Below are 26171 nucleotides of genomic sequence, written 5' to 3'. Positions count from 1 at the left end.
AGAGTTGGATGAGGTGCTGCTTCAAGGTGGTGGTTCTTCTTCTAGTTGCTACCGAGGCAAAGCTCCAAGCAGAACTCCCACCAGGATACGCTGCTCATCATAACTTGTGGTCCATTTGCCTGCTTGTAATAACTGCCAGTCTCCAGACATTGCTTCCACTTTCTCATCTGTATGCCTTTTGCTTATCACCTCCCCACTCTGTTTTGGCATTTGTGTTTGTAACGTGAGGCTGCCTGTGGACATTGGCGCATCCTTGAAAACACCAGGGCGTGGCTCAATTCTCACAGGCAGCTGGAATGCCAGCTTGGATGCTCCTGAGTAAAGTTGTGAGTTAATGAATGAATGTATGAGGGAAATGGAGTGAGAAGCATTTCTGCCTGGCTGCAGCTACTTTTCCCAACTTCCCTCCCTCACAGCTGTCCTTCCAGCATTGCTTGTGATGCAACTATTAAATGGCACAGAAATGTGTCATAGAAAATAAATGCACTTTAATATGTTCCTTTAAGTTTTTGGACCATCTGGTATGTCTTCAATGCATATCTCTGTTTAAGGTTCATTTCAGAGACAACTGCTGTGGCTTCTTACCCACTTAAAGGGGAAAACAACTTTAATACCAGAACACCTAAGGTCAACTTTAATCTGCCTCAGATATGGATTGGGGATGAGATGAAGATAATATCATGAAAAAAGAGGAGAAAAAGGGGGATGCTAGTGCATGTTCATGCCATGCTTAGATCCCATCTAAATAAAGAAGACCACACAGAGATAATTCTCCCTATGTACATTGAAAACATATTTTCACAGCTGGCATTTGGCTGATTACCAATTGTGTGATTTAAATAGAGAACATAAGGAGAATCATCCTGTCAGTACTGGCATGTCCCAGTACAATTATGTCGCTGAATAAACAACTGGGAACTGAAGGCAGCTGGTCATTTTTGAAGTGCTGCACCCTCTGTAAAAACGCTTTCCTATTTAGGCACCAAAAAAATTGTATTATTATTGTATGGCACCTTTTATTTCCCAAGTCTCAATAAAGCCCTTCATTATCATGTCCCAAAGTCTAGGTACAGAACACCACCACCACCACCCCCGCAGGGCAGTAGACTTAAATTTGGGGAGATTGGATTAAGTCTAATTTAAGTAGTTTTAAATCTGGGAAGATTGCTTTTCCACATCCCCCTTGAGCCAAATATTTTTGTACCATGCCACTTACTCTGTCACAGCATCACCAGCTATGTTTAATGCCAGAGGCCATTAAAATAATTGTGGTCCCTGCTCAGAATAAAACTGTATATCCTTACCCTACAGTAAGTCCCCAATCAGTATTCCTCAATTTGTAGCTGGCTGGGGATGACAGTGAAATGTATATTAAAAGCATCAGATTACAAAAGGCTGATTTAGGTTATCATGAACCTAACTTCCAAAGCAGAGATGAAGAATAAGACTGGGCCAAGGCCTTCCCAAGGAGGCCTTCCATTGGTCAGATGTCAATGGTAGGCTCTTTTCCTCTCCCATGTTCTGGTGACAATGGAAGAGCAGAACCACACAAGGGCTTGCAGGCTAGATTAAACCCTAAACCAGAGAGATCCCATTACAATTGCATAGTCTTGAAATAAGTGAATTAATACTTTTCCTCCAGACATATAAACATAATTTCCCAGAATTTTCAGCTGTAGCCATTTGACTGAAGAATTCTAAAAATTAAAGTCCACACATCTGGTTATTACTATTGTTATTATGACTTGAATTGGCTTTAACATAACCCTGGATGTTTTAATTTTTGCTTTATATAAGTTCAAAGAATCATTGATTGCAGTGGGGTAGACGCTGTAGATGGATGGATAGACAGACAGACAGAGGCCAGGATGGTGAAGACTGCTTTTAAGCATGTGGGACATAATTCTCTAACTCCAAAGAGATCAAGCTTCTTGATACTCATTTGAGAAGGGGTCATGTGAACATTAACTCTTTAAATTTATTGCAGCTCTCACATATTGGAAGAGTTCTTCCTCAGGATGATGACAAAGAAATAAACCCCAGTTATATCACTGTTGTTTTTTCTAGGCAGTATTTTCAGAATTGAGAATAAGTATCACTTTATTAGAATCTTCAGAGTCCCCTAAATATCTAATATCCAAAATACATGGAGTGGGACTAACAGCTCTCAGAGAAACAGATCTAAGAATTAATATCTCAGACACACAATGGGCTACACTTTGAAAGAATTCCACATTACGATCTACATTTTATTTATTTATATTTCAAACTTACAGTAGATACCGTCCATCTCATGAAAAAGTGACTCTGGGCGATTCACAATAAAGCAACAATAAATATTAATTAAAATACAATAAAAACAATATAAAAATTCAGTAAAAATAGAATAAAACCAAGCACATGCACAAATAATAATATCTTCCAAGATGTTGAATATCAGTAAGATGTTAACATATGGGAGCATCTTCAAATATCATATATCATACATACACACACACACACACACACACACACACACATATATATATATATATATATATATATATATATATATATATACACACACAGACAGACACACATATATATCATATATATCATATATCATATCAGCAAAGATCAGGGGAATTACTTAAAAGTGATTCATAGATAGTATTATACCTCCATATAAGTTGCTAAAATTACTGGGAGAGGCTCAAATAAATGTTGGAAGTATGTTGAAGCAAAAGGTATGCAAGTATGGTGGTTCTGTGAGATGGTACAAAGTTTCTGGACAGAAGATATTAGAAAGATTAACAGCATGGATACTGGAAAATTTAGTTACAGTCCCATGATATTCTTTCTGTTACTATTTAGTGAGACTACTCAAAGAACTGAAAACATGACTGTTCAATTCATGATAGTTGCTGCAAGGTTGGCTACAGCAGAATATTGGAAAAATTCAGAGCCTCCATCATTAGATCTCTGGTATGAAAAATTATGGAAAATTGTAGTTATGGAAAAATTGATGTATAAAAGATGGGCGATGTTGGGATATACCAGTTACCTTTGATTCAGTTTGGGAAAGAGTTATCCTTTTTGCAAAGCATAATAGGTCAAATTCATCCTTCTGTTTACCTCAGTATATGCAAAATACTGAGGTAGATATGTTATTGGAATCTTCATTTATTTTTAGATCTTTTAAATATGTTTGCTTTTAAATAACTAAAGATAAATTTAAAAAATAATTAATGTACCCTTGTTATTGGTAAATAAAGTCCATAAAAATAGAGGTTTCATCTGCATGAAGTATGTCTAGGGTTACCCAACGTCCAGTAAAAGGAGGACATGTCTTCATGTCCTCCATCCAGGAGGCCTAGCCTTAAAATCAAATATTGTCCAGCTTTTTGGGTTCAGGTAGTCCCCAGTTTAAGAACGAGTATCATTCCCAAGGTCTGTCCTTAAGTCGAATGTGTATGTAAGCTGGAACTGTATTATTGTATAATTCTGTATAAGTACTATTGTGTAATTAACTCGAATCATTGCATATTTAACTTGAATTTTGCTGCAATAGACTCTGTTCTTAACTATGGGTCGTCTGTAAACCAGGTGTTCTTAACCTGGGGACTACCTGTATTTACAACCTATCTCTTTCTGAGCAGCTTTTGTCCCTGGCATAGCATTTCTCTAATAAGTGCTAACCACAAGTTAACAAGCTCCCCTCTGTGACCTTAATTAATTGATGAGTAACCTCCTGACAGCTTGCACCGCTGCCTGAAATTGACAAGACCTAAATCAGTTACACGATGAAGACTTTTGCCTCCCAATGGGCTCTAGCACATTCCTGGAATGGAAAAAACAGTATTTCTGATGTTGGAAAAAGTAATTTCATATATACATAGTCCTAAGTACATTTTTTTGCAGTTTTTCACTGTAATTTTTGTCGCAGATGCCAAGAAAGTTAAACAGTTAATCTGTCTCTTCCCCCATTTGTCCTCCTTTCCAATTGTCTATGTCCTCCCCTGCCTGTTCAGTATGTCTGAAACTAACCCTAAGTATGTCTGAATAAAATGACCGCTTGTGGTACAAATTTAGACTATGCAGGAGTAAATCTTTTCAATGGTACAGGTAGTCCTCAGTTTATGACTGCAGTTAGGACTGGGAAGTCTATTGCTAAGCAATGTGGTCATAAAGTGCAATGTCACATGACTGCGTTGCTTAGTGATGGCAATTCCAGCAGTCCTGATTGCTGTCGTTAAACAAGGACCATGTGCATTGTTAAGCGAGGACCTCACATGAGCATGGCTTCTGAATTCTTGCTGGTTCCCCTACTGACTTTGCTTGTGGGAAGCTGGCAGGGAATGTCACAAATTGCAATCACATGATTGCAGCTCACTGCAATGTCATCATCATGAGCCAGGCACCAAGTGCCCTGATTGCGATCACATGACTATGGGCATGCTGATCTGGCCGGAACGCCAAGGAACCATTATAAGTCCCGTTATTCACTGCCATCGTAATGTTGAATGGTCACTGAATGAATGGTCATAACCTGAGGACTACCTGTAGCTCTCTCAGTTAGAAATGCTATTCTAACACCTGGTGCTACCTTTACAGTCTTTTCTATGCCAGAGAAAGATGCTATTTTCCTCAGAACTTTTAATGATCTGCTAATTCTCCTGTGATATTTTTAACATTTTATTACTGTTTTTAGTCTCTGTTATTGTTTTTACTGTTTATTGTTTATTTTATCTTGCATATTTTATTACAATGTAATTATGTATGCTTTTATTAATGACTTTAACCTTTCATTTGAATTGTTTGAATTTAGCTGTTTAATAAAATATAATAATAAAAAAGAGAATAAATAGCAATAAATTGAATAAGAAAATTGCTAAGAGCCTTACTGATCTATCTTTTCAATCCCCCCTCCCTTTTTTAAAATTTTCTATTTTAGGTAATAAATGATAATAGAGCAACAGCAAATAATTTTGATCCCTATGAAAAACATTTGCACTTTTACTTGAAATGTGAATCAAACTCAACATTTTCTATATTCTGTTACAAGGTGGTAATGTAAACCTAAATATATATAGTGATCTTAATGTGATATATATATATAAAGATTTGATTAACCTTTAAAATAAAAAAAAATCCTGCTTAATTGTACGTTACCACTGCAAACCCAAGTTCCCTCTTTCTCTCTTGAGTAATATCACACGATCTTTTGCAATATATGTTCAGGCAGCTAGATATTATTTTCTGCTGTTTACCAATAATAAGTATTTTTAAAACTCACTGTCTGTAATGGAAAATTTAAACTTGTATTCAAATCATTGCAACTGAAATCAGTGAGGCTTGGTAATATTTAATATTGGTTGGATCATCCTCCTTTCTTTTTATAGAATTATATCTGCTTATTCTTTATGCATATAAAAACTCCAAGATCTGAACTAATTTTAAGATTTCCTGTATTTGGAAGACTGTTAAGAATAACATTATTTAGTATGCACCAGCTTAGCCTACTCTATAATTGTCTAAATTACACTTTCAGCTCTTTTAGGAAATGGGAAGTTGAAACAGAATAATATTAAAATACAATATAGTATGTACAAGAAAATAATTGCTGAAGGGGATAACAATACTTCAACGTAAAATTTGCAAACGTATACCTACTAAAATTACAAGCCAATTTTAAGAATTCTGAAGATTTAAAAAAACAGAAGCTATATTATCCCACTACAGAATATATCCCTTGAAGTAAAGGTAAAACAATAGGATAGAATATTGAATTGTGCAGTGTTACTACACACACACTTACACATACATCTGCTGAAAATTAAACTCAGTTGAGATAACATGGGATATTAACATGGGATATTGTCCTGTAAAATGATCTGAATTTTATTTTACAGAATGTGGAAGATAGCAAAAAATATCATGATTTTTTAAAATTGTACAATAGCTGATAGCTGATTTCTAAACTGATTTTTATTAAAATGTTTTTAAGGCAGCTCCAAACAATTAATGCATACCCAATAATGAAACAATGCTATAATAAATAACTTGCAACAAATATTTACTCAACAAATTTACCATCTGAACCTAAGATCCACTGACTTATTTAAACACCTTAAACATCCCATATATAAATTATTTCCAGTTGTTGTGCAGATTAAAACTCAACAAAATACAAATAAAATCTATAAACAAAACCCAAGACTGATAAAACATCTAATAGACATATGGCAATATAATAGTATAGAATGCACTGCAGATTTCAGGAACTGAAACAGACAACAGAAAGCTGAGTTACAATGATTCTAAAGCAGAGCTCAAAAGCCTTTGGAGAAAGTAAGCTTCACTAAGGAAAATGTTCCAAAAAAGCTCTTTTTCTTCCAGGATTATCTTCTAAACTTCTGAAAATAAGTACCATATGGAAATGGGCTTACAAAGATGGTGGACCCAAGACATTTTCAGAGCTATAAATCTGATTCTTCACATGAATTAACTACTCTTCCTCTAACAGATTCGGTGCCGTATATCTGGTCTAAGCTATCCTTATGAGTATCTACTTGTGGGGTTGAGTCCAAGTTATTAAACATTATTCACTCTGTTATCAGAGCCCAAAACAGCTCAGCTCATCGGTTTTCATATCTGGTTTTAAGAGAATGAGGAATGAATTTCAATGGAGCAAATAATTCCAAGCAAGGATCTCAGAAATTTGGACTGAACTGCTTCTAGAACAAGGATATCTTCATACCCACAGCACTGTCACATATAGTATAGCAAAAGACTTTGTTCTTTAGTTTTCAAACATGTAATAGCTGCAGGAACATAGCTGTTTCTCTTACAACTTCATTTACAGCTGTATCTGATTATTGTGCGTGGAGCATAAGATTTGAGGATTGACATTTCCAGGACATAGACAACTGAAAATAGATACCCAGCTATCCAAAGGTCTTCACCTGCTCAATTTGTATGATGTTGATTGTCCAAATATAATGAAGGCTAGCGTGCTGCTTAGTAAATACAGCCACTTTGATCAATTTCCAGCATTGTGGTCTGGCAATATAATGCTAGTGTGTGTAGGCTTCATCACAGCCCCATTTGGGGCACAGCTTGCATGTGTCTCTGTCAAGACCCATCTGAAGCTCTGTCAGTTAAAGTACTGACTCAAACAAATCTAGGGGAATGAGTCCCTAGTCCAATTAGTATTGATAAACGAATATAATTTCCCATGGAAGAAGCAAATAACTTCCAAATTGGTCCACTGTAGTTACTTATCCCAATATCTAACTATGTTGGGCTCAGACAAAGCCTGGAGGAAAGTCAAACAGGGAATCTTTGATCTTGATATACAGAGGGATAGATCTAACACCTCACACTGCTGCTACAATGGTTCCACCTTTCACTATTCCCAAATACTTTTCCCATATACTTGCACTCTCACATAGGAGGGCACTCAAAGTGACATGCTTAGACACTTTGCCCTCAAAGGTACTGACCAGGAGATTCAATAATATCCCCTATTCAGAGCTTTTACATATATGCTCAGACACTGAATTTGAGATGGTACTTTTGAAATGCCCTGTTACCCTTGGAGGATGGAGTTAATCTAATCACAAATTACTGGGTCCTAACAGGCAATTTTATGTTTCCTGTTAAACAGTTAGGATTGCAACATTTCTAGGAAATTCTGTACCATAGCAATGGCAGTTAGAAACTGTTGGGTCTGAACATAATACTATACAGTCATGCTTAACTTCTGCTTTGAATAGGCTTTTATCCTGTTTTTTATTTGAACATTATTTTCTTTTCTCTCTTGCTCTGGCTTTTTTGAATGACTGTAAATTCAAATAAAATAAAATAAAATAAAAAGAGGACACTACACTAATCCATGATGTGATTCGCTTGTTTATAAATTAGCATGTTTATGAATCCAGCCAATTGCAACTTATTAATTCAAAAGTATTCAAACAACACTTAAAACAAATTATGATTCAGTGTGATATGTGGTTATTCAAGTTTATCCAAACTATGATTAAAACAAACAAAGCTTACTGACATTCATATCATTTGCATACTAACTACAGTGCACTAAGAATCTTATAGCTTAGCCAGCAGTTTAAGGTCAATGTAAAATAGCATCAGGAATAAGGTTAGGGCCAACTAAACTGTGTTATAGTTTCAATATGACTGAAAGACATATTCCAGCACAGCTTTCTAGGAACTGCTGAATAGGTAAAGCAAATTATTCCATCCACATCACAGATATTCTAAATGTATATCATAGCTGATGACATCAAAAAGCAGCAAGAGGTCCAGGAAAATAATGGGATTGCATTTCTTTTTCCCCTTCTGCCTACTTGGTTTTGGCAGGAAAACCAAAAATGCTTTAGTGCCCAAACTTGACCTAAATGTATTCAGAAAATCAAAGTTAGCCCAGAGAGCTTAGCCCTAAGCCCACAACCACACGCGCAGGCCAAGAAGAAAGTATTTATCACTAGCCTATCCTATTATATTCTTCAGAGCCCTAGGGAGGTTCACATCTTCAGGAATGGTTGCATTACTTCTTTTAAGGATAGAAGTGCTGGGAGGACTCTCCTCTTTCCGTGGGACTTGGCAACCTCTTGGATCCAGCCTTCTGTCAAAAGTGTGTAAGGACACACAATATTTGTCTCTTTCCAATGCTTCCCCTTTTCTCCCTTCCTCACATCTTTGTTTCTCTCTCCCAAGCAGAGGCTGCAGGAAATTAACAGGTAAATGTCTGAATTTATCTCTTGCAGGGAGTTTTTAAAACTAGGCCAATTGTCACAGGCTGTTCTTTTCTGTTTTAGAAGATCACCCACCCTTTGAAAAGCATGCCAACTTAAAGAGGATTCATAGTTGAGGGGGGGAAAAAAACATTTTTTCCCCAGTTCTACTACTATCATCACACAGATTAAACTGGATAATGAATCTTTTTACTATCAGTTGTATTTAGTAAATACTTTCTACCACTGCCATTCTAAACAATGTTATCACTTTGAATTCACAGATACTCCAAGGAATAATAGAAGCAGCATAAAAGCTCACTCAGAAGCTCCCACATTTACTATTTCATTCTGCAACTGAAGAAGATTCTTACAACAGTGTCAGCCATACCAGTCAAGACCCAGCAATCCTAGTGCCCTGTAGAGTCAATCAATACTTGATTGCTCATAGCTTTCCACCATTAAAGAGAGACATAATTGCTTTCAGTCCATCCGATTTGAATACAGTCTGGGCGCAGGAGACATGAGCATTATTCATTAGTGGAAAAATAAGATATAAAATAATTGAAGTCTTACACCTTTGCCTTGGACCACCTAGTAGGTTCAAGCATGAATGCCAAGGTTTTTCTAAATGAATTTTACCATGCAACTGCCTGACCTCATCCATGGAATTTGATTCCCAGCTGTTTGTTCTTTCTCTGCCCCCCCTCCCCTCATAAAGGAGGTAATGATATCCTTTAAAGCATCCCAGAGTCTCATAGTCATTTGAGAAACCATCCGCTTTCTTCTCATTGCATAAAGGATCCATTGGTTGTTTCGTTTTTTCACTGAAGCCAATGGAGAAGTAAACAGGGGCGTTGTGGAGAAAAAATAAAAAATCTGAAATAACTTTTGACTATTGTGTCTGATCACTGCAAAATACAGCAGCGAATCGCCCCTTCCGAAAAGACACCCAACCCCACGATGGAGCTATCCTGCGGGAAACGCTAAACTTTCGTTTCAGTTTTAGTTGACCAATGTGATCTGCTTGCTAAGGTTGAAATGCTATGGTTTTTTTTGGAAAGCGGTCTGCCAAAATGTTCTGTATCTTTTGGGGGTCCTGCCTCTGATAAATACATAGCTTGTAACAATGAAACAGCCTGCCATAAATCGATCTGATTTAGCCTGGCAGCTGGCCAACAAATAACCCAAACTACTCACGCATGTGTTTGGAGGACTGGATTCCGAAACGAACTCGGAGGACCCTCTGAACTTGCAGCTTTCCGCGTTCTTCAGCAAGTCCTGCAGAGCAAAGAGGCAGAGGGCGGTGGAAGCCGGCGTGGCGGGGCCGGGGGCTGAGCCGAAAATCCCGGCCCAGAGCGCGCGCTGCTCCAGGTACGCCGATGACAGAACTTTGGTCTTGCTGCCGCCGCCACATTGCAAGATCTGGCTGTTGTGCTTGAAGGTGTTTTGCTCGTGCAGGGCGATGAGCATCTTGGCCTCCACGCTGGAATCGTAATGATAGTAAGGGAAGAAGAAGTACTCCTGCCAGCGAAAGGCATCCTCGAAGTACAGGCGATGCTCCCCCTGCAAGGCCAGCTGTTTGTCTTCGGGCACGCTTTTCTCGCCTTCCTTTATGAGGAAGGCCGCCTTGTTGGCGATACTCGCCGGGGGGGCATCGCTGCGGCAGTTGTTCAGCATATGGGTCGTAGCCACGACCAGGGACCAGTGTGAGCAATTGTCGTCGCAATACATCAGCCCGGCCGCGGCGCCCCGCGGCACGTAGCTCACCAGTTCTTCGCCCCACTTCTCCGTCGGCGGCGGAAGGCTTCCGTTGGTGAGCTCCTGCTTGTAGCAGCTGCCTCGCGGCTGGGTCCAACAGGTGAGCAGGCGGTCGCGGCCGAAGGGCAGCAGCAGCTTGTTGACCGAGAGCACCGTCTCCCCGCAGGAGCTCTCCCCCGGCTGGCAGTAGCGCTCCTCCTTCCATGCCAGCGAAGGCGCCACTTCGTACCAGCAGTTGCCGCTGGCCACCAGGAAGCGCTCCCCGCTCACGGCCAGGTTCACAATGGGGTGAGGGAACTCGAGGGGCCCCTGCCCTCTGGACCCCGCCACAGCCCAGGCCAGCAGCAGCAGCAGCGGCGGCGGCGGCAGCGACGCGGGCAACGCCAAGCCCCCAGGGTCACGGCGAGCCAGCTGCCTCCTCGTGCGCCCCGGCCCTCGGGCCATGGCCCCGTCTCTGCCCCAGCTGCCTAGGGCTTCCCAGCCGGCGGGGGAGCCTCTGGTACCACCGACATGCCCGCAGCTGCAGCCGCCGCCCCACCCCTCGAACGAGGAGGGAGCCGCTCCAGCGCCTGCCCTTCCCCCGCTCGCGCGCTCTGTGGCTTCCTCTGTGCCTCAGCGGTCTTGCGCTTCATCAGTTCCCCTTTTCCCAGCGAGGTGGGAAGCCAGGCTCGCGTCCTTCACTTGTGCAGGCGTCCCCGGCCCTCCCCGCGACAAAGGTGCTCTCCCTCCCACAGGCTGAGGGTGCGCCAGCTGGAGCGCTCCACGTGCTTGTCGCTTTCTTCCCTCACACTTGAGAAACAGGCTGCTGCAGATGTGAGCTCTTCTCCTGGCATAGCTGAGGCCAGCTGGTTATTTAAGAGTGGGGGGGCGGATGGGCTTCCCCTCCTCACCTGGTGCCAGAAGGTTCAATCCTTGTCCTCTACCGTCCTCTACCTCCTCTCCGCCCACACCATGGGGCAAGCGTGCCCCTCGTAAAGACCTTCCCCAGCTGCCTTTCCCCTTCCTTTGGCCATTTCTTCTCTAGCAATTCACAGGGTCAAACAACCACCACTGGTGTGATGCAGCAAGCAGGCTTGATCTATGTACACTAGCAGTACCTAGAGAGAAAATAGTCTATGTGGATGAAAGCTGTTTCCAGCTCTGTTCCACGGTACAGATGGCTGTTCAGCCTCTGTTTAGGTGCTCCAATGAGACAGTCCCCCTACCCAGGCAGTCTGTTCCTCTGCTGAGCAGCTCATACCATTACATTTTTCCCCGATGCCCAGTTGAAACCTACCTCCTTTTCATTTAAACCTGTTATTTCTTTTCCTCTCTCCTGGAAAAACTCTGAACAATCCTGGCCCATCTTCCACATGACGGCCCATCAGATATGTGGAAACAGCTATTATATCTCAGTGGAGTCTTCTTTTCTATAGGCTAAAAATACCAAATGGCTCCAACTGTTCCTTGTAAGTTTTTCCTTTCAAACTCCTTGTCATCTTGGTTTCTGTTCTCTGGACATGTTTCCTTCTGTCAATGTCCCCTCCTCACCTGGCGCCAGAAGGTTCAATCCTTGTCCTCTACCGTCCTCTACCTCCTCTCCGCCCACACCATGGCGCAAGCGTGCCCCTCGTAAAGACCTTCCCCAGCTGCCTTTCCCCTTCCTTGACATGACCGCCCATCAGATATGTGGAAACAGCTATTATATCTGTTTCCACATATCTGATGGGCCGTCATGTGGAAGATGGGCCAGGATTGTTCAGAGTTCCAAAATGTGTCCAGAATTGGTTGCAATATTCTAGGTGCATTCAGTTGACCAGTGCAGAATACTGTAGAGAGGAACAATTATTTCTTTTGATCTTGACATAGACTTCTGTGGATACAGGCCAGCATTAAATCTGCTTTTTTTGTAACTGCCTCACACCATTGGTTCATGTTCAGCTTTTGATCCACCAAGACATTCTGATCCTTTTTGCGTGACTTCTGCCCAGTACGTCACCCCATTCTATTCCTATGGCTTTGATTCTCATACCCAAATGTAGAACTTTGTATATGTAAGGGCAAATTGAAAATCATCTTGCCATTTTTCTGCCCATTTTTCCAGTTTACCAAGATCCTCCTGAATCTTCATACTGTCCTTCGAGATGAAGCTTCATCCCCTTATCTCCAGGTTAATTCATGAAAAACTCTTAATTATATTTTCCAGTTCCAAATCCAAGTCATTTATAAATGTGTTGAACAATACAGGCCTTAGAACAGAGCCTTGTTGTACTGTATACCACTTATCCCTTCCTTTCAGGTTTATACAAATCCATTAATGTACACTTATTGGGTATGATAGTTCAACCAGCTCTGAATCCGTCTGCATAGTCTAGCCCAAATTTTCCCAACTGGTCTATTAGAATCACGTGGGAGACTGTTTAATGCTTTGCTAAAGTCAAGATACATTATGTTCACTGCATTCCTGTGATCAATTAAACTGATCATTCTATCAAACAGGAAGATCAGGCTAGTTTGGCAAGACTTATTCTGAATAAGTCTTTGCTGGTTCCTGCCAAACAATGCATTTTTTTCTAAATGCTCACAAACTGATTACCTAATAATCTGTTCCAGAGTATTGCTCAGTATCAGTATCAAGCTGACCAGTCTGCTGTTACCTACCTTTGAAATATAGGAAAATGTGCTCTTAGCTTATACTTTGACACTGAACTTCATTATTTCTTAAAGAGCATAGAATGGGGTTCTGAAATTACATCAACAAACTCATTCAAGACTCTCAGACATAATTGTTTTGGTCCTAGAAATTTGAACTGGTTAACAGTAACCAAGTGCCCCCTAGTAATCTCTTTACTTCTTTATGATCGCCATTCTCTCCTTCAATCGATTGTTCTGTTTAGGTCCATTTGAACACAGTTTGGATTTTGGTGACAAAATTTTGCAACCATATTAAGATAAAATCAATATTAAATAATTAAAGCAATCAGGGCTTATTTGGTACCCCTTATAAGTTGAAAAATATTTGGGTCCAACTCCCTTAGAAAATATGGAATTCTGTCTCTTGCATTAGTTACTAATGAGGCATGGCATGATCCTCACAGGTAATGAACTGGGATCCAAACTGAAAATAGTAAGCCAATCCTTCTGTTGGAGAACCTTGGCAGAATGTGTAGTGTTCACTATAGCAAAATTAATAGAATCAGAGGATATATTACTAGGATTATTATTTGAGGAATTGTAACATAAATTTCATTTGCCAGATTTAACAAAGTTGATTTGCTATTTTAACTATCTAAAGTTAAAATAGCTTTTGATGTCCAGAGAAAGTCTAGCATATCTAAGTGCTTCACCAGTACTAAAGGATTTAAAATTCTTTTATAAAAGAATAAGTCTATAAGACTACACTAGGGTAACAAAGCACAACTTTTAACACTGGTAGAGCTAAAGGAGAACTCAAGGCTGCCTCAGATATGGGGGAATCAGATAAAGGTAACAAACACCATGAAGAAACAGTGAAATAACACTTTGCTGAGGCAAATATACAGTATGCCAGTTGGATACAATGAGGAAAAACTCATACTGATTCCCTTTTCATGGGAAGTTATTGACATATTAACTTTGTTTTTATATATAAAGATTGGGAGTGAGAGGTCCTGTCCTTAGCCCCCACTATGTGAGGTGCTCAGGGTTTGGTACTCTCTCCACTCCTATTTAACATTTACATGAAGCCACTGGGTGAAATCATTCATCGCCATGGGGTGAGGTATCATCAGTATGCTGATGATATTCAATTATATCTCTCTACCCCTGGCAAACTAAGCAATACTGTGGATGTCGTGTCCCGATGTCTGGAGGCTGTGAGGGTCTGGATAGGGAACAACAGGCTTCATCTGAACCCTGGCAAGACTGAATGGTTCTGAATTTTGGGACTTCTGGATCTGGGATTTTACCATCTTTGGTAGTAGATGGGATTGCACTACCCCATACAGACCTGGTGCACAATCTGGGGGTCCTTTTAGACTCATGACTCGTGCTCAAGAAACAGATGGCAGTTGTGGCTAAGAGGGCCTCTACACAGCTTCATGTTGTGCGTCAATTGTGCCCTTTCCTGGACCATGAGGCTCTGCTTACAGTTATTCATGCCCTGGTCACCTCCAGAGTGGATTACTGTAACACACTGTATGTGGGGCTGCCCTTGAAGAGCATCCGGAAGCTTCAGCTGGTGCAGAGTGTGGCTGCGTGGACGGTGATGTGTGGCATATGTTACATCTATGCTCTGCAAGCTATATTGGCTTCCAGTCTGCTTCTGGGTGCAATTCAGGGTGCTTGTTTTGACTTTTAAAGCCCTGCATGGCACGGGACCAGGTTATTTGAGGACCACTTCTTCCTGATTACATCTGCTCATCCCATCAGGTCCAGCAGGAGGAGTATGCTGTGGGTCCCAACTTGTAAGGAATTTCATCTGGCAGGGGGACTTCCGGTGGAGGCATGGCAAGCTAAATACGTCACATGGGAGACAACTGTGGCAAAACCAAAGAACAAGTGAGTAGACCAGTTCTTTGGAACCTCTCTGGACAAGGAAAGGATGGGAGATTGCCCACATATGCTTCAGACAGCATAGCAAAGGGGAAAAAAGGAAAAATCCTGCTTCAGGATTCCTCAAAACAGTTCCCTCATCACATTTGACTTAGTCTGCATTTTTAAAAAATCTGCACAGATGTAATTTGATCCAAAACCTAGGTAAGAGGAGGAAGTGCTGTCACCACTACAGATAGTCTTGTATAAAGTAGGGGGTGTAAAACCACCCAAAGAGTGCAATCCATTTTGTCAGGGCAATAGGGCCTCAGCAGCTGCTGTATTCCTTCTCCTTTCTCTGTTAACCGCTGCTAAAAATAAAATAAATAAATATTATGGGACTATTTAATTCAAAAGCATGCCTTTTGTTGAAATAAATCAATTAACAGTTGTTTTGCTTTTTCATAGTTCTTAGGAATCTTAAGATTCTACTGTCAAAATGTGCAAACCACAACCCAACAGTTGTTGCCATCTGCTCTGTCAGCACCAAAGCCTGGGGGAGTGTGATTAAAACTGTCAAGAGAAGAAGATTCCAATCATCTATTCAGCAGAAGAAATAAGAATCAGAGTCTAGGCAAGCTTTCTCTGAGTTGATGCCCTCTAACATGTTCGACCACAACTCCTGGAATTCCCAACTAGTCAATGACATAGTCAATGATTCTACCTGCTGGATACTGTGACAGCAATGGTCTGACATATCTGGAAGCAATGGAGCAGGACAGTTTGAACTTGGTTAATAGCTTCTCCTACTTCAATGGTTATACTATTTATATTAACCAAATAATTCAAAGATGGATTTGCATAATATGAATGTCTTGATTAGTTCAGGTATATAGTGATCGTTTTGCAATTCTTAGCGTTCTTAGTGCCAGCGTCCCTGTGGAAATTGCCTTCTGTATGATGTGCATGTACATGCTTCTGTAATTATTATTTTACTTGGATGTGAGTTTACCAAGGAACAGCAGGATTGTAGGTAATGACAAACTGAAACTTAATTTCAATTTGGAATTTTCATTTATCATAATTTATCAGTGGCCACTATCCATGGACCTTGGTGTGCTTTATATGTGCAATGAGATCAGACATTTAGGCCACAAATGTTCCAATTTATGCCTGAAGCTGACCATTATAGCATGTCTCTTTTATAATCAAAATCAAATGCTGGCTCTAATAAAGAAGGTACTGACTGAATTCCTGAAGTATTTCTAGGACAATTTCCCTGTACAAACTATTGTATTTGGTAAAAACAAAAACAATTTAATGGGATTCAGATTGTCCCAAATGCAGTCCTATTCTAAGCGATCATGTTTACTCTGAAATAAGGGACAGGTTCCACTCAAGTCAATGGAATCCATTGTCATGCAAGCAAGCTCAACGTAACAATGTATTTCTTGATGGAGAGAGAGAGAGACAGCCATGTTTTGATTTATTTTTCATCAGAAGGTATTAACATGTATTCTTCTGCAAGGATAATGTCTCACTTTAGAAAAGTACTGTAGTAAATATGGTGAAAAACATATTTTCCATTGTATTCCTGCTTCCTATAAAGAGGCATCAAATTAGAACAAAACACAACAATTTTAAAAGTTTCTGCTCTATGGAAATATAGTTGCAATCAAAATATCTGAAATATTTTCCTGGAACAGACTCTTCCATTAAATGCAAACTTAGCTAATAACCTTATGTATTTCAATACTGTTAGCAACTTATTCCATTTTGAAGCAATTTACAAATAACATATAAAGTGCTGAGCACAATGCATTGAGAAATTATTTCACATAAATTATCTTCAATTCAGTTTCTATAGAACTTCAACATTTTTAACATTTTGCATATTCAAACTGAACAATATTTATAAACCTCCTCCTATTTCCTCTTTTCTCCTCCAGGCCCTAAATCAGTGATGGTGAACCATTTGGGCTTGGCGTGTCAAAAATTCAGAAAATGCCTAACTTGACTCTGCTGGCGTGTCACCCAGCCCAAACAAAACAGAAACAATTTTTTACATATTCATTTATTTTAAAAAAATACAGTCCAATCATGCGTGGTGTTATGTATTATATAAAGAAACGTCAAATAATTACAAAAATGAAATACGAGTAAAACAAACTCAGTTTCTTTGGTAACTCAAACAGGGAGGATAGTTGTTGTCGAGTGTTAGTAAATGTTGGCGTGTCACCAAAACGTTGTGGCATGTCACTTTTGACATGTGTGTCATAGGTTCACCATCACTGCTCTAAAAGAACAGCCTTTTCCTTTTCTTGGAGCTTCTGCAGATACAATTCTTACCACTACCAGTCTGGATTTCAGCAATTTAGTTTCAGTCAAATTGATGAGTCATTTTTATAACAGTAGCATAACTCATTTACAAAGTATGGAAAATAATGTGTGTCAGGAATTGTAATTTTCAAAATATAAATAGCATAATTTGTTCACACCAGAAGCAAATTGTACATGGAAATAAACTCCCAAACTACAAACCTGATTCTTCTGAAGAAATATAACCCTATCCAGAGCAAATTTCACCAAAATGCCAAATATTAGTTTTATTTCTTATCAATAGTACCACCATCCTGTTCGGACTTAATTTCAGCTTGTTCAGCTTGAAAGTCAACTGGGGCAATCTTGAGGTTTTCTCATCTGTATTCTTCTGCACTGGCAGATAGGCAGACCTGGCAGGGATCATCGCCACCTCCCCCTGCACCAACTCCCCCCACCCCCGCCACCCCCTGCCTTCAGCCAGGTCTTTGTAATACAGGGTAAGTCAGTGCAGAATTAAATGCCAAATAACAGAAGTTTTGCCAGCAACTGACTTGACATTAAAAAGACCTTTATTTTTTCCCCAAATTAATTGTTTCATTATAGATTACAAATAAAACATTTAGACTGTAGACTCCCTTTGGACTTTCTTTGTTAGAATGCCACCTGGAAGAAGGGCAGTCCAGTCGTTCCACAATATAACAACCAGGTTGCAGCTTCCCACCTTATTTCTCCCAGCACATTACTACTGTCATATTTGCTCCTAGGCATAACTCCCTAATACATCCATGCCACTAAGCTCATGTGTGCGTGTGCGTATGTGCTTTTAAATCAGTGTTGACTCCTGGCAATTGCCTGAATAAATCCCTGCAGTTTTCTTGGCAAGGGTTTTGGAAGTGGTTTGCCATTGTCTACTTCCTAGGGCTGAGTGAGAGTGACTGGCCCAAAGTCACCCAGCTGGCTTTGTGCTTAAAGCAGGACTAGAACTTAGTCTCCTGGTTTCTAGCCCACTGCCTTCCACCACTATACTAAACTGTCTCTCATGCCACTAAGCTTAGTATTACACAAATTAGTAAAAGAAAATAGCAGTCACTCATCTGCAGAGTCTGAGCTTTCCCTCTGTGTTCCTTCATAAGGGCAAAGAGGATGGCCCAATTTAAGGGCCACCCTAGTAGATCCCTTCATTTTCAGTGGGATTATTTTAAGTAGAACTAAGTTTGAATCTGACCAGTTCAGAAAATTCTAACAACAAAAAAAGTTCTAAAACTGTGTGCAAGTGGGAGTGCTTTCTTGAAATGATTTTGCTGTACTTTTATAGAGTCAGCTGGATTTTTATCACATTTTTCTTTAGGCAAAGTAAAATAAAACAAATACATCATACTATTTACGGCCAATGCCAACATGAAAGTATGCGTGCCTGGGTGCGTTGTTGAATCTTGTGAGTATATACTGTCTTTTTCTTTTAGTGCTGCCTTCTACCAGAGGTTGTGAAGATCAATGCCATTTGTTGTTCTGATGTCACTGAATAAAACAAGGATATTCTATTACTGTATATCAAACAATGTTTCTAGATTTTTCAGCCAGGATATACTGTTCAACACTGCCAGTGTTGCAGTTCCCTTAAATATTTTTTTTGTATAATTAATTAAAGCGGTTGATATTTCTCATTGCATGTTATGTGTTCTAAATATTCCAATTTCCTTTTCTTGATTTTTTTTCACAAAAAAAGTCTGCTGGACTAGATGGGCCTATAGCCGAAACCAATAGGGATGTTCTGTTTTGTTCTCGCTCTCACTGTACTTTTTCATTTTAACTGAATGAAGTCACTAAATATCTCAACAAATTAAAATGAACTACCACGGCTAATGAGACTTGTCCATTAACACTTTCTTTCTTAGAAATGGCTGTGTAAGTAGATAATCATGATTAACAATAATTGAATAACAGCCATTTCCCTCTATTCTAAATATTGCATTTCTACTTCAGCAACTCACAAGACTTGGACATTCATATTTTTAGAGTGGTAATCTTTTAATAAGCACATCTAGGCAATCTATAAAATTCCTTATTTTGAAGATTGTTGCAATTTTTTCCATGTGTAGTGGAAAAGCTTTTAAAATAATTCCAATAAAAGTTATTTAATGAGTTCCAACATATGGTGGACATCAGTTTAGGGAAGGGTGATTGAAGATCTGTTTTGATTTTTGTCCCCACCCTCAATCTAAAATTAAAGCACATACATTTATAATGCATGTATACTTATACCCTAATCAGATTAGATCAGATAATTAACTTCTCTAAGAGGGGATAAAAACTAGAGATTGTCCTCAGTCTACCACATTTGATCTTCTGAGCATTTTCCCTGAGCTTTTATTGGACTAATGCAATTCTATAGTAACATAATAGCGTGCACTTTGTATAATGGACAATGTCCCTTCACTAAAAAAATCTCCTGGGTCTCCTCATTTTGGATTATCTTTGAAACATCTTTGTATGAGTTAATATCCTCAGTAAATTCTAGCATTTAGGCTAATAATAACAAACAAACAAAAAAAAAGAATAAGGACAGAAAGAAGCACCATAATTTTTTTTCTGCTTTTTCCCTGATCATTAAAATGCTGACTGTTAACAGATTTTCTATATATGTACACTTCCCGGAATAGCAAGCTGAACTTTATTTTTCTTTATAAAAACTGTGGGTACTTTCCAGCCAACATCATACTTTTATAAATCATGATAATGATGTCATATTGATTCTAATTTTTTTTCCTTGACTGACTACATAGTCAGACCAAGTACATATCTTTTTACAAAACAATTCACAATACATGGAAAAATATTAGTAACAGTATTATGCCTAAAAGCATTCCTTAATGCTGACCATTGTGCCCTTTATGTAGGGAATTCATTTTCAGAATCAAGCGTACTTTGAATAAAGTGTGGTGAAAGATTATGAAGCTGAGATTTGAATACAGTAAAGGAAGTAGGTTTACTTTATGCTCAAAGAAATGAGCAGAGAATATAGTATTAATAAGACCAATGAGTTAATACTGCAAATTAACCAATAGAACTACATAAATAGAGAGGTGTTTATAATGGGCAATAAGTGTGCAAAAAAGCAGGCATAATGGGCGAGGTCAGGTTTCCAGGTCAATCAGGTAAACAACCCAGGAAACAGAGTTTTGGGCAAAAGCAGGAAAAAATTAGTCCTATTTGTATCATGAGATATTTTCTGCAGGAGATAATTCAAAATAAAGCTGCTAATGAACATCAAGAAGAGAAAACACACAAAGTTAACCTAATTTTTCTGTGGCTGGAGCAAAGAGAAAACAAATATATTTTTACATGAAGCACAACACTCCCTCTTCATACATTATAATTTTCAGCTTTCTTCATTCTAAATTGCCTTGCACCTTACCATTTCAATTGACAGTGTTACAGTCCCAAAACTTGTTTTTGTTAAATCTAATATTTGAAAGGCGGACATCTTTCTTGCCTCTGTCTTAAAAGCGTATTACAGAACGCCCATGCTTGTGTGTGTGATTAAAAGAATGCACATGCTTTGAACATGGTGCTTTTAACAGATAAATAAATTTTAAAATCTGAGAGGACTCTAGCTCTCCAGAGCTGGAAACTATAATCTCAGCAAACTTTAGCAGAGTTATCATCTGGGTTCACATTTCATACTAAGATATACTTTGTTTAATCATAGTTCTTGACAAGATACAAGCAGTTGGGTTTGCACATCATGTTAACAATAACGCTGCAAGTTGTTGGATTTATAAGCCAAAATGGAACAAACCGCAGTGGTTTAGACATGTGAATATAGCCACTATTTTCACTTTTGAATGAAGAGGGGAAAACTTTGCATAATAAAGTTTTTTTTAATTTTTTTTAATATAAAATGAAAGGTTTCATTACAGCAATTCCCTATCTTGACAACTTATTTTGGAATTCTGGAAGGTACAGTTCCAATGTATTTTGAAGCTGATGTATGGGAATAGCTAGAGGAGGAACAAAATCATAAAGTTGCTTAGACAATGCCTCAGTGATGTTCCACAGCCAGACGCCATAAAAACTTTTGAAATTTGTTACATAAATTTAAAATCAAGCCTATATGCTCTCATGTTTTCTGCTTCATGCATTTAAAGAAAACAGTAGCCATCAGGGACCTCTCAATGTATTACAAAATGGCAGTGTATTGTTATTCTCTTGTTATTTTATAAACAAGAGAATGTACGTATTCCAATAATCTCTTCAGTGCCAAAATATTATAAATTAACAGTCATTTTAGATCAGATCGATATGTTACAAAAGCACCTCCATAAAATGGGCACTTTTGCACATGCCAAGACATTCTTAGCAGTTTGATGCTGCACCAGGTGATACCACAAGTCAAGGTGAGACATGAGGAACAGGCAGTTCCCATGTTGGGAGGTAATCCAGTTGTTACAACTTATCATAGTGAAAACCATCATGTCTACAAGAGGAGAAACTATATTGCAGAGTCAAAATAGAACTGGAAGCTACAGTGATATTTTTGGTTCTATGTTCAGAGGCCAGTTAAATTCCTCTGAATTTGAGTAATACAAAACACTCTGATTAAGAAAAGTTAATCTAGAATAAATCATAGGTAGAAACTGTAGCTCAGGCATACTGCCTTCATAAAAACCTAACTTATGGTCTAAGTTTGGGCATATTAAAAAGAGAAACTCTCCTTCAAGTAGAGACATCGTGCTGGCTCCTTTTGAGAAAGAATCATGAGCTAAACTCCTGTTTAAAGCTTCACTGAGGTGGTGTGACCACCAGATGGCGCCAATAATACAATATTAGGAAGAAAAACCAGTTTTTAAGCTTTGGAAATAATTTCTTAGCCTTCATTTTTGGCACATGTGCACATTTTTAAAAAATTATTATTATTGCTTTTAGCATTTTATGCACATATACCCCTGGAACATCTTGTAACCTCATCATTACACTCTGCGTTTTTCAACTTGTGCTCAATCATATTTGCTGCAGTTTATGGAGATTTGGAAATTACAGAAGCTATCATCGTCTCTAAGAAATATCTTTAGAGGTTACGACTACTGAAAGTTGTGTTGTTGCTGCTTTAGGAAGAAGCTGTGGATCTTCTTTCGGCTTGCATCACTGCAAAAAAATTACACTTTTTGGAGCAGAAGAACATTTTTACATAATAGCTGTTGGAGAGAATTCATTCTGATCAATAATGTAAAGGACGGCTGCTTATGTGAGTAGAAGACCTATGCATGTAAATTACTTTGAAATTTGGAATATAATTATATGTAGCCATGTCATCGTTCTTTCTTTTCCTTTCTTATAGAAGCAACTATTGATTCACATAACAAGGACTGTCCCTGGTGGAAGTCAGGTTGTTTTGACGTTTTTCAGATGTATTTGGACATCTACCAATAAAGCATGTTTGCATGCTTGCCAGCCTGTGAAACTTATGGGGAACCACCCAATCATTTCTTGCCCATTTGACCACCAGCTGAGCCCAAGAACTGTAAACCAAGCACTTCTGGCCTCTTCCTTTTAAGGAACTCTGTTTCTTCCTCCTTTGACAAAAATAAAGGCAGATACATTGCCAGTGTTTCCCCTTGTACTTCACACTTCCTGTGAGACATCTTTGTGATTTGATAGCTCTCGGCTCCATGAAGAGAATGGAGAGCGATTGTGGAGGAGCGGTTGGACTAGGAGGGCAGAGACCCTCTCACCCACAGAGGTTCTCTGGGGGACTCTCAGCCTCACCTGTCTCACAGGGTTGCTGTTGTGGGCATGAAGGGAGAACAATGTATGTTCCCTCAAGATTCTGTACAAGAGGTGGGATATAAGTCTTCAAAAAAATGTTATGTTATAGGTTACTTGATTATTTATTGTTGCACTGGCTCCAGCAGTTGTTCCTGTCCTGCTCTTAGAATTGTTGACTGAAGTGGTTTATAAATTCATAAGTCAATCAATAATATATTACAGTTGCTTTCAGTTGCAAGCCCCTGATAATGGCACCATATGATCAGGAAGTGGGGGGGGCTTGCCGTTCATGAGCACGGGACTGTGGCTTTGCCTGGAAGACCCCACATACACCTTCTGATATACCTAAAAAAGATCCTCTTTGAACATCTTACATCCTATGAAACTATTTAGGTATTAGCTTCAAGATAATCTCTTTTCTTGTTTTGATTTGTTGTTTTACATTTTTCCAGGTAGTGGTGAGCAAATAGAGTGACTCATTCACCACAAACAGAAAGTGCCAGTAGTGTACACCACACCCAGACCAAATGGAAGTGGTACATATGCAAAATCAGCCACTTTGTGGTGACTCACGTGGCTTGATCTTTATGACACGGACTTACTTAGGCTAGATTTAGGGCAAAGAATGAAACAGTCCCCCTTCAAATCTATTTGTTCTGTGGGTTAGCTCTTTTCCCGTGTCATACTACACAACTTAGGAAGAATGCCAGCAAAGATTATTTTTTTAGCTGAAAACCAAGCTGAGAGCTGAAACCTTGTTTTCATTTCATGAGTAAGTGAATACTGAAGTAAGCCTAAAATTATGGGACTAAAACTCCTATAATGCCCTGACATTATAACTATATCACAGTACTGGGGTATTAAAGAACTGCAGGATTTGATTCCTTCATAAGTTATTGACCATATTTTCAGACAATTTTTGTTGTTGTTCAGTCGTTAAGTCGTGTCCGACTCTTCGTGACCCCATGAACCATATTGCGCCCGGCCTTCCTGTCCTTCACTGCCTCCCTGAGTTTGCTCAGTTTCATGCTCATTGCTTCAGTGATGCTATCTAACCATCTCATCCTCTGCCGTCCTCTTCTCCTTTTGCCTTCAATCTTTCCCAGCATCAGGGTCTTCTCCAAAGAGATCTCTCTTCGCATTAGGTGACCAAAATATCTGAGCTTGAGCTTCATTATCGATCCTTCCAATGAGCAGTCAGGGTTGATTTCCTTTAAGATTGACTGGTTTGACCTCCTAGCAGTCCAGGGGACTCTCAAGAGTCTTCTCCAGCACCACAGTTCAAAGGCATCAATTCTTCGGCGCTCGGCCTTTTTTATGGTCCAGCTCTCACAGCCATACATTACTACTGGAAAAACCATAGCTTTGACTATGTGGATCTTTGTCGGCAAGATGACATCTCTGCTTTTTAATATGCTATCTAGGTTTGCCATAGCTTTCCTCCCAAGGAGCAAGCGTCTTTTAATTTCATGGCTGCAGTCTCCGTCTGTGGTGATCTTGGAGCCCAAATAAATGAAGTCTGTTACTGCTTCCATTTCTACCCCTTCTATTTTCCAGGAATTAATGGGTCCAGATGCCATGATCTTAGTTTTTTTAATGTTGAGTTTCAAGCCAGCTTTTGCACTCTCCTCCTTCACCCTCATCAAGAGGCCCTTTAGTTCTTCTTCACTTTCTGCCATTAGGGTGGTATCGTCTGCATATCTGAGGTTCTTGATGATTCTCCCTGCAACCTTAATTCCGGCTTGTGATTCTTCCAACCTGGGATTTCTCATGATGTACTCTGCATATAGGTTAAATAAGCAGGGTGACAGTATAAACCTTGTCATACTCCTTTCCCTATTTTGAACCAACCGGTTGTTCCATGACTGGTTCTAACTGTTGCTTCTTGGCCCGCATACAGATTTCTCAGGAGACAGGTAAGATGGTCTGGTACCCCCATCTCTTTAAGAATTTGCCACAGTTTGTTGTGATCCACACAATCGAAGGCTTTTGCATAGTCAATGAAGCAGAAGTAGATGTTTTTCTGGAACTCTCGTGCTTTCTCCATGATCCAGCGAATGTTGGCAATTTGATCTCTAGTTCCTCTGCCTCTTCGAAACCCAGCTTGTACATCCGGTAGTTCTCGGTTCACGTACTGCTGAAGCCTAGCTTGTAGGATTTTGAGCATAACCTTGCTAGCATGTGAAATGAGTGCAATTGTGCGATAGTTTGAGCATTCTTTGGCATTGCCCTTCTTTGGAATTGGAACATAAACTGACCTTTTCCAATCCCGTGGCCACTGTTGCGTTTTCCACACTTGCTGGCATATTGAGTGCAGCACTTTAACACCATCATCTTTTAGTATTTTAAATAACTCAGCTGGAATACTGTCATCTCCACTAGCTTTGTTGTTAGCAATGCTTCCTAAGGCCCACTTGACTTCACTCTCTAGGATGTCTGGCTCAAGGTCAGTGATCACACCAGCGTGGACATCAGGGACATTAAGATCTTTCTTGTATAGTTCTTCTGTGTATTCTTGCCACCTCTTCTTAATCTCTTCTGCTTCTGTTAGGTCCCTGCCTTTTTGTCCTTTATCATGCCCATCTTTGCACTAAACGTTCCTTTCATATCTCCAATTTTCTTGAAGAGATCTCTAGTCTTCCCCATTCTATTGTTTTCCTCGATTTCTTTGCATTGTTCATTTAAGAAGGCCTTCTTATCTCTCCTTGCTATTCTCTGGAAATCTGCATTCAGTTGCTTATATCTTTCCCTTTCACCCTTGCTTTTCACATTCCTTCTTTCCACAGCTATTTGTAATGCCTCATCAGACAGCCATTTTGCTTTCTTGTATTTCTTTTTCCTTGGGATGGTTTTAGTTGCTGCCTCCTGTACAATGTTACAGACCTCCGTCCATAGTTCTTCAGGCACTCTGTCTACCAAATCTAGTCCTCTAAATCTATTCATCACCTTCACTGTGTACTCACAAGGAATATGATCTAAGTCATACCTGAGTGGTCTAGTGGTTTTCCCTACATTCTTCAATTTAAGCCTAAATTTTGCAGTAAGAAGCTCATGATCTGAGCCACAGTCAGCTCCTGGTCTTGTTTTTGCTGTCTGTAT

General features: G+C 39.4%; 1 protein-coding gene and 1 long non-coding RNA gene across 2 annotated transcripts in view; one reads left to right on the top strand and one right to left on the bottom strand.

The window, feature by feature from the left end:
* The window catches only part of PLXNC1 (plexin C1), a 61325-nt gene extending 50275 nt beyond the window's left edge, over positions 1-11050 (bottom strand). Inside the window, exon 1 of the mRNA XM_025174111.2 lies at positions 9933-11050. Within this exon, the coding sequence (XP_025029879.2) occupies positions 9933-10937 (1005 nt within the window). The 5' untranslated portion in view covers positions 10938-11050. The remainder of the gene's footprint in view (positions 1-9932) is intronic.
* LOC148215931 (uncharacterized) lies at positions 10372-16258 on the top strand. The gene is made up of 3 exons (XR_015796427.1): positions 10372-10593; positions 14883-15011; positions 15453-16258. It is a non-coding gene; the product is annotated as an uncharacterized LOC148215931 (long non-coding RNA).
* Positions 16259-26171: the final 9913 nt, after the last annotated feature.

Source organism: Python bivittatus, unplaced genomic scaffold (assembly GCF_059951505.1).
Source record: "Python bivittatus isolate LINGU-HERP-01145 unplaced genomic scaffold, Pbiv_v1 ctg000330_np1212, whole genome shotgun sequence".
NCBI classification, from domain to species: Eukaryota; Metazoa; Chordata; class Lepidosauria; order Squamata; family Pythonidae; genus Python; species Python bivittatus.
Note: the sequence above shows the minus strand (reverse complement) of the source record. Positions and strands in the feature narration are given on the sequence as shown.